Source organism: Paramisgurnus dabryanus, chromosome 5 (genome assembly GCF_030506205.2).
Source record: "Paramisgurnus dabryanus chromosome 5, PD_genome_1.1, whole genome shotgun sequence".
In the NCBI taxonomy this organism is placed as follows: Eukaryota; Metazoa; Chordata; class Actinopteri; order Cypriniformes; family Cobitidae; genus Paramisgurnus; species Paramisgurnus dabryanus.
In genome coordinates, this window is record NC_133341.1 from 22,459,300 (window position 1) to 22,471,850 (window position 12,551).

General features: G+C 36.0%; 1 protein-coding gene across 12 annotated transcripts in view; it reads left to right on the plus strand.

The window, feature by feature from the left end:
• Positions 1-12,551, plus strand: part of arvcfb (ARVCF delta catenin family member b) — a 282,072-nt gene that overhangs the window by 239,282 nt on the left and 30,239 nt on the right. For all 12 annotated transcript variants that reach the window (XM_065250329.2, XM_065250334.2, XM_065250330.2 and 9 more), the window contains one exon: positions 1,835-1,906. In XM_065250329.2, coding sequence (XP_065106401.1) covers positions 1,835-1,906 — 72 coding nt within the window. The remainder of the gene's footprint in view (positions 1-1,834; positions 1,907-12,551) is intronic.

Consider the following 12,551-nt stretch of genomic DNA (forward strand, 5'->3'; position numbering starts at 1 on the left):
GCCTGTCGTACTTCGCATTGCTTTGAAGGGATGCTCATCATTACCCTCATATGTGACGCTACCTGTAAAAATCCAACTAAAGTAATTTTTTTTAGTAATTTCTACATACAATCATCCTAGACAATGTAAAGAACATTATGTGAAAACATAACCTTGATATCTTTAATATTAACCGAGTATTAAATGTCTTCAAAGATTTATTTAGCCATTTCAACAATGCAGTTGAGAGGAATTTATCTTGGTATGCTCACATTATCAACAATGCAACAATACACTGACAGTACAACACATCCCACACATATATCCCCCCTTCCAATAACATGAAATACACAGACATGAACAACATATATTACACATTAAGTCCATAAAGTGCTTGATGCAGATACCCATAAAGCATATGGGTTAAGATTAAGGAATGTAAGGGTGAGTGGTGGTGAGGGAAACAGTCCGACCACCACTCACCCTTACCTTCCTTAATCTTAACCCATATGCTTTATTATGGGTATCTGCATCAAGCACTTTATGGACTTAATGTGTAATATATGTTGTTCATGTCTGTGTATTTCATGTTATGTGAAAACATAACCTTGATATCATTAATATTAACTGATTATTAAATGTCAAAGATGATAGAAATTAGGGCTGTCAGATGATTAATCGCCATTTAATGCATACAAAATAAAAGTTTGTGTTTTGCGTGTGTAATTATTATGTATATATAAATATACAAAGTTTAAGAAACATTTATATTTATATAAAAATACATAATTATTTTGTAATATATATACAGTATTGTGCAAAAGTATTTGTCCACCATGCCACGATTTATTGTTTTTGCAATGTTATTGTGATCATATAATTGTTTTTCAGTCTCTTCAATAGAATACATCCAGAAAATGCAGGAAATGTGTATATAGTATTAAAAACTGTATAAAAATGTAAACTGATGTGTCAAGTTTTTAGGGTAAACTTCCCTTTCTCTAAAACCTAAATAAAATTAAATCCTCATTTCTAATTTTAAAGAAATTAGTCTTTTTACTTCATTTTGCTCAAAGAACCTCAAGATGTGTTTAGTGCCAAGAGAGGTCACACTAAACATAGACATTTAGTACTGAACATTTTTTTTTTTTTACATATTTCCTGTATTTTATGTTTGTATCTTAATAAAATAGATTGAAAAATAAATATGGATGGACATTAAAACTTCTAAAACAACACGTCTGGTGGTGGTGGCCTAAGACTTTTGCACAGTACTGTATATGTAAATAAAACAAATTTATCAATAAATACATAATATTTATATACATGCACAATAATGACACAGAGCACTCAGACATATATTATGGAAACACAAACTTTTATTTTGACAACCCTAATTGAAATTAATTAATGAAATCAAAGTTTCAGTTTCAATTTATAAAATTGAAAAACCTCTGTCATTAGGCATCATTGACATAAAAGCTGTAGTGATCTTGTATGTAATGAATACACTCTTCATTTACCATTAACAAATACAATTAAATTACATGTTTGGGACGACATGGGGTAAATGATGACTCTTTTTTTATGTGTGTACTAAAACATGATAGTGGACTAGTATCCCTTTACTTCACTTAGTTATAGACATCTGTCCTCCATGCAGCAGGCTTTGCATTATTGATTTGGTTTTCCTCTATTGGGAGCTGATGTCAGAAGGGTCAGGTTGTCTCTGCATATCTTTGTAGTAGCTCGATTCATGTGTCTGAGTTTTCATACCCATATAGTAATTTCTCTCATACAGTGACACTTACAGCTGCTTTCCCTCTTATACTCTCTCACTCTCGTCTTCACTCAGGGAGGAAAAACGGAGAGCATGACAAAAACTATGACACATTGGACCTACCCAAGCGTACAGAACCCACTAAAGGTACGTCTTCCTTTGACACCCCCGAATTATTACATCTTTAAGCTGTCACTCTTCTGGAAAAGGTACATGAAATGGTCTGACTCCATGGTCTCTTTCTTAAAGTGAAAAAATCTAGTCACAAAACGCAGGTGAATTGCTCAGGGAAAGTCAATGCATGCAACATGCATAATTCAATTCTTCACTTAGCCCTTATTACCCAAAACACTGTGCTAGGCCAATGCGCCGTTACTGTAGAAGAATGCTGAGGATCCTGCTGCAGAGAATTGTGGGATATGAAAAAGCTATGGGACATTAACATTGTTTTCACGGTATGTCGAAGAGTGCATACGTAGATCCTCCGGGAGCTCCTATAGGTATCAAGTAGCAGTACTCTTCTGCCCAAGCATTTTCTCATTATGAGTCATAAATCTTGTGCAGTTTTAAATTCACAGTGCTATAGCGATATCTCAGACTGAGTACATTCAGGTAGAATGAGGTTGATTTACCATTAGAGGCCAGGTTGAGCTTCACTGGGATGTTTGTGGGTTTTGTAAGAGAGAAGCTTAAACCTTTAGCTAATGGTTGTCTGAAAATGAATCACAGAGGATTTGGAAAAAGAGATCAGTCATCAGAAGCTCTTGAATACCTCTTGCCTCCTGACAGACTGATCTAGGATCATTTTACCTCAAGAGCTGCACTTAGTGAGCCATGCAAAAGGTTGTATTGAGGCTAATTTTTTATATATTACTGTAGTCGAACCGTAAAGAGGAAAAAAGTTTATCGTATTGTATTGTAAAATAAACAGAATTTCTTCTTTGAAAAAGATATATGCTTGTGAAGACATTACATTTAAAAGAAAAAACTGTATACTGATTTATCTTTTATTAGAGGAACACCATGGTTCTGTTTGTTATATTGAAAAAGCTAATGATGATATTGGGAAATAATGAAAGCAATAAAGGCAGCAAACTTCAGATGTGCCATCAGGTGTTTTGTTGCAAGCTGTTGTGTGGTTTGAAGGAAGTACAGTAGTAGGAATGTGCTGAGGAACTGTTTTGTAATGTTTTCTGCCATTTCTGTTATGGGTCGTATCCACATACAGTACTGCATGCCAGTACACTGGATGAGGTCATATTAGTTCTCTAACCAGTAGTTGTAGTCCCCTTAACTAACAAAAGCCTTTCCCTTAATGACATCCTTTTTCAGGAAGTGACATAATTTTTGGTGGGAATCACTGATCTGTATAAATGACTGGATTGCGCATGACGTCACAATCGTCTCAAATACCCTTTTATAGAAATACTTTCTAATATTACAACACAGACATATTTTATTTTTTTAAGAGATCTCAAGGGGTTCAAAACACCACAAATGTGTGTGTGTGTGTGTGTGTGTGTGTGTGCGTGCGTGCGTGCGTGCGTGCGTGTGCGCGTGCGCGTGCGCGTGTGCGTGTGCGTGTGCGTGTGCGTGTGTGTGTGTGTGTGTGTGTGTGTGATTTATGCTGGCAGGACTTTACAGTAAACAGTCATTCATTGTTTCATAAAGGGAGAAAGTGAGTGAGAGAGAGAGAGAGAAAGACAGAAAGAGAGAGAAAGGTCAATAGCATCTTTCTCTTTAATAAGCCACATTAGCATGCAAAGTAAGGATGTTATTGAACTGGATTACATTTAATTCTAGCGGTTTATCGATGTGAGGTTTAGCCTTTTATCACCTAAGTCAAGCAAGCAGATGAGCTTCCAAAAAAATGACAAGTCACGTTTTTTTGCTCCCACTCGAACCCCAGGTTATAATTAAGAGATAGTTTTGATGGGACGCAAATGAAAAATACCTTCACTTCATATCTACTTCATTTATTTGGACTTTTTGAGGTGTTAATTATCTCCTGCCATCATCGGAGGTTCATTTAGTCAAGTTGGGTGAAGTTTTAAAAGCCTTCTTTACAGAATGTCCGCAAGTTAATATGCACCCTCTATGTGCATATTCTGTAAAAGATCGTTCTGATAGAAACATAATTACCCAAGCGATTAATAAGCAAGAGCTTGCACTGAATATTAACATTACTGTGATTTGGCCATAAGCACTAATAGCCCAATTGAAAATGGGATGTTGCTTTTTAAGAGTAACTTATATTATAGATGTAATATGGACACTGGTAACAACACTCTGCTGGGTTATTTTTAACTCAATGCTGGGTAGATATTGAACAGAACACATGTTGGGTTAATAAATAAACCTATGCCCGGTTGTTTCAATGTACTTTTGTTTCAACTCATGGTTGGGTTAACAACAACCCAGCAATAGGTCTATTTATAACCCATTTCATGTATGTGTTTTTAATATTTACCCAGCATTGGGTTACAAATAACCCAGCAGAATTTAGACTGAAAGGAAGCCAATTGTAATAAAGCCAAAACATGAATAAGGGCCTTTTTTAACGATCTAAGCGCATTGTCTAAAGCGCACAGCGCATGGTTGAAAAGGGTTGGTCCTTTTTTTAATGAGGAATGGGAGTATTTTGGGCATAACGTGCAATAAACCAATGAGAGTCTCAGCTTGCATCCCCTTTAAAAGCCAGTTGCGCTGGCGCCATGTCTAATCCCTATTTAGATGACGGACTTTGTAAACTGAAAAACTAAGCTGAGGAAGAAGATCCCCAGTTTAAGATTAATGTTAAATAATTGTTTTTTCACTTGTTATTTTTTTATTAAAACCTTTAAAACCGTTTTCTTTTAGTCATGGAAGTAAAAAGCAGGCTTTTAATTGCTTTAAATGTATGGCTATCCAATATCATCAAGAAATAATTTACAAGTATGTAAGAAAAGGTTTGTACTCTAAAAATACTTTATTTGTAACAAACAGGAGATAAAGAATTTACAAACGGCTCTCCGCACGTTTCAGCACTTGGACAGCGTCAGTTTTTTTAAGCATTACTTAAAAATTTTTCTCATCTCTCCATATCCACAGGTACAGAGTCATCATATACAATAAATCTGTGAGGTAGCATTTAAAAAAAACATTTAATAACAGATGCATTCAGTGTTCGAATTGAAGGGGGTCTGGGGGGGTCCCTGACCTCCTATAAGCCTTAAGGGACCCCCCATAAAGCACAAAAATATAAATTAGGGGGGTCCCCTGGTTTTTATTAAAATTAAAATACTACATGAATTTAATATTCTCATGTTGCGTGTCACAAAGCGAAACTGTCTTTATTTGTCCCAATTTCACAATAAACTAATTCAAATGACTTCTGTCTGAAATAAATAAACTCGCAAGTGCGCCTCATGCTGTTTTCTGGAGGAATTGACAGACAAACAGTGGCAAATCTATCCTGTCAGTCTGACGGCTGGTCCACTCAGTCACACAAAATATTTTATTGGGGAAGCAGAAGAAATCACGCTTAAATGATAATAAATTATAGTCTCTTTAATACTTAACACCAGGGCACATAAATTGCACTTGAGCGTGTTTGTGACCAACCCTCATTGACGACAAGCACACATACGCGCGTTTGTGAGCGGCATTGACAAGTACATAAACCCTGTGCGTGTTTGCTGTGATTGTTTTTAATGATAGAGAACACGAACCATTTGATATTTCAGATGAAATAAAACTTATCACTAAGTTATGCAGATCTTACTTGTAATTGTCATCTATGTGACGCGACAGTCGGCACTCAGCAGCACATCATCATTTCAAATTCGTTTACAAGATGAATTCTCTTGTTATGTTAAATATGAAGTTTACATTGCATTGTAAAAATGATGAAATTATCTTCATACGTGCTTATTCATAATGATAACGTATTAATACAAGCTTTTTAATGCTGCTATAATATATAACAAAATAAACAATATAATACATGTCATTTTATATACAAACTATGAAGTTTACATTGCGTTGTAAAAAATAATGAAATTATCTTCATACATGCTTAATTCATAATGAGAACGTATTAATACAAGCTTTTTTATGCTGCTATAATATATAACAAAATAAACAATACATGTCATTTTATACACAAACTATAATTATATCTTGACAAGCACATTATCTGCTTCATGTTGATCCGGTTTAATTCAGAGGACTCATTGCTTTGGTGTATTCATTTTCATTTTAAGCTTTTAAAAAGTAATTATTTTAGATGCAATTTTGTAATATTTATGGCTTAAATTATCTAATATAATTTTTAAAACATTTAAAATCATTTAGCAGAATTCCGCAGATTTTTCCAAAACATTTCCAGAGATAAAGCAAAAAAAGTCTGCATATTTCGTCTGGCCCTGTTTATCGCTCAAATACGCATCATTCAGAAATAAATAACTATATTTATAGAAAGTATCTTTTGCATGTGTTTTTTTAAACCTTGCAAATGTTAACATGCAAGCGATTTTAAACAATTTGAGCGGAAGATGTTAAAGTGGGCTGTTTTATGTGCGCAAAGACAAGGACGCATCGCGCACACATTAAATGGACGCAACACTCATAAGCGGACGCACGGAGACGCGCGATTCCTAAATAATGCAAACACAAAATTATTTGGAAATACCACAGTCTTGGCATCTATTCTCATAAAAACATTCAGTTATGTTTTAAAGTAAGTGCAAACAGTTCAGAAAGAAATCAGATGTTTGTGTTGGTCTGAAAGTAGCAGTTCTTATCTGCTTGTGTTTCTGTCATTCATATTAATTAAACAACAGAAAACAAAGGAAAATCACTTCTGTATCTAAAAACAGATTAATTATTCGATGAAGAAGACAGTGTTATTATTCATTTGATTCTATTTATGTACCTAAATATATCTTACTTTATTTGTAACTTTGTTCTTTTCTATTTTTTATGCTCATAATTTCTTAATTTGTTCTGATGTTATTTTCCCACCCCCAGTTTTGCTGATCATCTGAAAAGTATTCGATCTATGACTCAAAAAACGCAATGTAATCCATTTAACCACTACTATACTGTATAGTAAAATTATGTAATTTAAAAATGAGGTCCACCCTATTTAACCCCTACTCTGTGTAAAATGTCTGCCCTTGCCAGTGTTTCACACTAATTTGAGGGGTAAAAAATGTTTTAGAGTTTGAGTTAAGGGTAATTTGGGGTTTCTTTGATTAAAACCAGGATCAGATGATTACTGATCAAGGACGATCACATCTTACTTTGTGAAATCACAGCGACCCTATGATAAGGGGGTGGGGCTTGGCCAGGGGGTGGGGCTTAGCTAGGGGACCCCCCATAAGCTTTGACATAATTCGAACACTGGATGCATTTGTTTAAAGCAAAGCATTTATTTACTTACCAGGCTGCAGGTGAAGCAGCTCTTTGTGCCTTCTAACGTCTCATAATCGGTCCTCATTTATGTCCAAGAGACTCAAAAATAGTCTTTTACATTCAATCCTTTAATCTTTCATATTTAAAAGTGTTTTTGTGCTGCTGCGCATTCATGTGTGTGATAAGCAAACCCGCGTTGTCGTACCATTTATAGGCGCATATTACATATAAAAAACATATTGCACCATTGACTTTAGAGCAGGTTTTTGTTGGTCAATGGCGTAGTCTATTTTAGTTGCCTCAAAATAGCAACGCGCCAACAATGCGCCTGAACACACATCATTTCAGACCAGAACGCCCATGGGCGCAAAAGGGGGTGCAAATGCATTTGATATTTAAACAAAGTGGCGCTAAACGTGAAAAAGATCATTGCGCAGGGTGGAAACTAGCAAAAGACACTTGCGTCATGCATTTCGCTGCATTGCGCCGGGTGTAAGATAGAGCCCTAAATGTTGCATGCCACTAAGTCTGTAATCTGTAACGGTTTGTCTGAGATACTGGTATCCCAGAGTAGTCCCAGTGCTGTTATAACAAAAATCACCATTATGGGAACATTGCTTGTCTAGTCAGATAACTAAATGGAAAGGTATAACAGTATATATAGGACGCTGAAAATATAGATTTTTGTGTTGCACATAAGAGGTCATAGACCTGTACTAGAATTTTACTAGGGATATAATGAGCACACATGCTTTAAGGATTTACATTTGTCCATGAGGAGGCTATTAGGGTTTAGAAAGCCAAGAGATAATATACAGTAAACAGCAATTCTGATCCGATGTCAGATTGGATTGGAAATTTTCAATGAAAGGACTAGGGGCAGGATATACTGAGCACTGAGACGCCATCCTTTCTGTTGGCGAGTGATGTTTCCATTGATCTTCAACCTTGCGGTTTAGATGCAGTCATGACAGGCATTGAGCGATTTCAGTCGCTTAGGTGAAGCTGGGTACCCATTGTTTATTCACTAAGCATCATTGTTGAACTTTCTGCCTCTAGCATTTGGTACCTCAGAGAGGACCTGTTTGAAAACCGCAAGCCATCAAGGCTTCTCACGGCACGATTCATATCGTTGAAGGAAGAGCCCAGAGAGCTGTAATTAGAGATTATGAATGATATCATGAATGACAATAAGTGGACAATGAGAGCAGGTTCTCTGTGTTGACTGTAATGACATTTAAAGGTCATAAACAGTATGTTGTGGGTGCCAACAGAGATTTGCCATCAGTAATGTGCCTATCATTTAAACAATACAGAAGCCATAGGCTACCGTACATTCACATAGCACCAGAATGCAGTTGTCGGTCTTAATGTGCTAATACGATTATTTACAAAGGAGCATGACAGTCATATCAAAGCAACTGCCCTAAAAATTTTTAGAATTAGTTTATTTAGCATGTGGTGTGTGTGAAAGGACGCTAATTCGACAAATGTTGTCTGTCTTGTTGCATTGTGGGATAGTGACATCTAAAATTTTTTGATTTTGCCTTTTATCTCTCCCACCAGTTTTTTGCAGTGGGCTCGACCCAAATATGCTATTATTCCAAAAAGCATTTTAGATTGCCGTCAGGAATCAACTTGAAAGACACAGTTTAAATAAAGTTTTATTATTTTGGGGTGTTACAGAAGGTGGCATTTTTTATATTTACTTGATTAATTTTCACTATATGGTTCCAGCTGTCATTTACAGCTATCTTGAAAATATCAAAAGGCTTAGGGGTTGTGTTACCCATTCATAATTTGCACGGATCCAATTGTATAAATAAAATAGGATAATTACAGAGTCCCTCCAAAAGTTCGGCTGTGAGCGTTGCTATTGTGTTTCGCGAAACAGCCTAAACGTGTGAAAGAATAGGAAGAGATGGAGAATTACTGTAATCACTTACATTTTTTTTCTCCGACTTTGGCTTCTTCCTTTTTTAGCACTTTCTCATTAAAGTGAACATTAGGTGCAGGAAGAGATGATGAAGCAGCCTTGGTTTTACTTTACAAGTACCCTGTAGTTTAAATATGACACTTCCAACATGAAGACCTAAGCTCTTTTTTAAAGCCTAGTGAAATAACTGCTAGTGTCTGTTGTCTATGTTGGAAGAGTCATAACCTTAATAAAGCTTCATAAAGAAAAATTTTGTGTTTCCATGTTTTATGGGATTACACACACACACATTTACTTATTTACTTATCAATCTAAATAAGGACACTCCATAGACTTCTATTGTTTTTATAAAGCACTAGTTAAAAATAGGGCTGCACCGCTACAACTTTTCTGTACCAATACAGATTTAATTATTTGGAATGACGATACTGAAAGTTTAGCTTTTTACTCCTTGTTTCAAATTATAAAGTAATTAAATCCTAGAAGTGCAGAGTGTACAAACTGCAATTGTGTTCATTCAAAATAATTCATTATTAATCGTTTTGATTGTCAGGATATAATATGCCCTGATCATCGGCTGCTTTTAAACAATCTGTCAATGTCAGATGTAGAGACTGACATATGAGTTAAAGTCTCCCTGTAGTCGATAATTTGATCACTTAAAACTCATCTTTGAGCATCATAATAGCATAAGTAAAAGTTTTTACCATAACAGTAAATTCTACATGCTTTAAAACTGCTTGAATGTAATTCCCTCATTAAGTATATGCAGATTTGTGAATATGCAAATGAGTCTCCACCTCTACTCAATTGCACAGCTCGGACCATAAATATGAATATGCGAATTAGTCCCCACCTCCACCCTTTCAGATGCATAAATAGATGCAAATTTAGGTTGTTTCAAACACATAACTGCCAAGTCCGGTTTCACAATGCATAACTGCAACATTTGTTTTTGCCGTTGATTTTAACTCTTTCCCCGCCATTGATTAGTTAACTTGTCAATTATGAGAAAGCGCTTCCCTGCCAATGACAAGTATTTCTAGCAATGCCGCTATTTTCAGGGTACCCACGGGTCCTTGAAATTCTTGAAAGTTTGTGAATCTGGGGAAAAAAATTCAAGGTCCTGGGAGGTTTTTGAAAATATACATACATAGATACAGGTCATTGAAAGTGCTTGAATCTATTTTATGCAAGAGGTTTTCTGGAAAAAATCCATATTATTCCCTGTGTAGTTTAGGATAATATCATAAAATGTCTAGTCTTTTAAGCACACGTGTTAAACTGTTCGCTTTAAATGCTTATATATTCTGTATGCGAATGTTGATTCATACCAAAATGTTTTTCTGCATAGTTGTGTTTGAGACATCAAAACGTCTCGGGTTACGTTTGTAACTGTTGTTCTCTGAGAAGGGAACGAGACGCTTTGTCTCTCTTGCCATACTTCCTGCGTCTCTGTAATGCCGTCTTTGGCAATATTTCAGATAGCGATATACTTACTGGCTCCTGCGTCACCCTGTCTTTGTCGTTAAGCCTCACCATTGGTTAAATTTGATATACACATTCAGATGCACCTCCCCTTGGAGGCATCCCCAAAGTGTCACTGCAGTGATGCAGCGCGAGTTCCCTCGAAAGGGAACTGTAACAATGTATCTTAAAAGGTAACATGATGTAACCTTGCTCTCACTTGAAATGTATCCCCACATTTAGTCCTTGAATTTGAGGGTATTGGACCTGGAAAGTCCTTGAAAGGTCCTTGAATTTGAAGTTAACTAAGGTGTGGGAACCCTGTATTTTCTGAAAGCAGAGGGTCTGTTCTTTCATTTGATATATTGTATGTTTATATATTTAAAGAAGAACATTTTCTGGAAGGCATTCAACTTTTGTGAAAATCATGAAAAATGCTGGTGCTGGCAACTTAAAAAAAAACGCTGGTGGGCAAAGAGTTAACATGTTAAACTGTTACACATGTTCATGAGTTCATCAAATGTGAGTAAACAATTTGATGATGTGATTGGTTACGTGTGTGTGACGTAGCAAACCAAGGCGATTTTTAAACTGCGGAAATAAGATGTCTTTGGAAAACTCAAATATTATGAATATAATACTCCGCAATGGTGTTGAATGATGAATTTTCACATCACCATAGTGGTACTTTAAATAGGTACACACACACACACATACACACACTTACACTTTTAGATTTTGATCAAAAGCTGTACACATAAGGAGTATTATTCATACGTTGATTGTAGATGTTCATTTTGTGTTGTCACATGGATCTTGTTACAGTCTATATTAATGTTTTCTCTCTTAGCTTGATTAGGTTGCAAAGAGACCTGTGCTGTAACCCCATCTATTCCTTTTTAATTATAGAGATGAATCATTTACTTAGAATTGACATCGCAAAGTACATCGCTTGTTGGCACATTGAATGCGATCTCCCAAGGTTAAATCACTTTGATTCAGACAGATAATACATTTTTCAGTCTTCTCGTATACTAAAGAAACATGCATTCCTTTCATCGCATTGCTCCGTATCTCATTTAATTTGCCTTTGTTGCCTGCTGACAACTCCGCCGGTATGGAGATGTACGTATTCTCCAAACAGAGCTGAACGAATCAGATGAGATGGCTCACTCGTGAACACTGTCTTCCCATGGTGCCTGCAGGCTTTGTTTGTGAACCCTCGATTTAATTTAGAGTGCTTCTTAACAACAGGAACGGCATTCCTAATTGGGATGTTTTACAGCCATCCACACTTGAGAGATCCATTTGTGTTATCTGTTCGAGTCCTCCATTAGTAGCGTAATGGAAACTGCTGAGATTAAGTCCTTAGCTATTAAACTGAAGATCTTGCTTTCCTATCCGTCAGATGTTTAGTTAATGAACTTAAACTCTTTACTGTCTCCTCTGTTTATCTGAGCTGTACATTTCACATTTACACTAACATGCCTCATCTGGCCATCTTTATGTCAACACGGTCTCCTTTTCACATGCTGCGAGACACCGCTGTGATTTTGAAATAACACATTCTCTCTCTCTCGTCTATTAAATCTCTAACACTTTAAGTTGTCTTTTAAAGGGATTTACTTAGTTAACTTAATTTAATAAATAAAACAGAGGACAAGCCTGTACTCACTACACTCATCTATTTTATATTAAAGGTGCATTGTGTAACTTTTAGAAGGATCTCTTAACAGAAATACAATATAGTATACATAACTTTAATATCAGTGGTGTTTAAAGACCTGTATTGTTTGTATTACCTTAGGCCCGTGACACACTGGATGCGTGGCGTAAGCGTCTCAGCTGCGTGTCTGTCTTTAATTCAGGTTAGAGCTTGCAGACTGCCTGCGTGAGACGCACGTAAAATGTGTGTATGCTAGAAATCGAACCGATGCCTATTTTTCACGCGACACGCAAGGTGTTGGAAGCGTTTCCAGGCAAAATAGAATA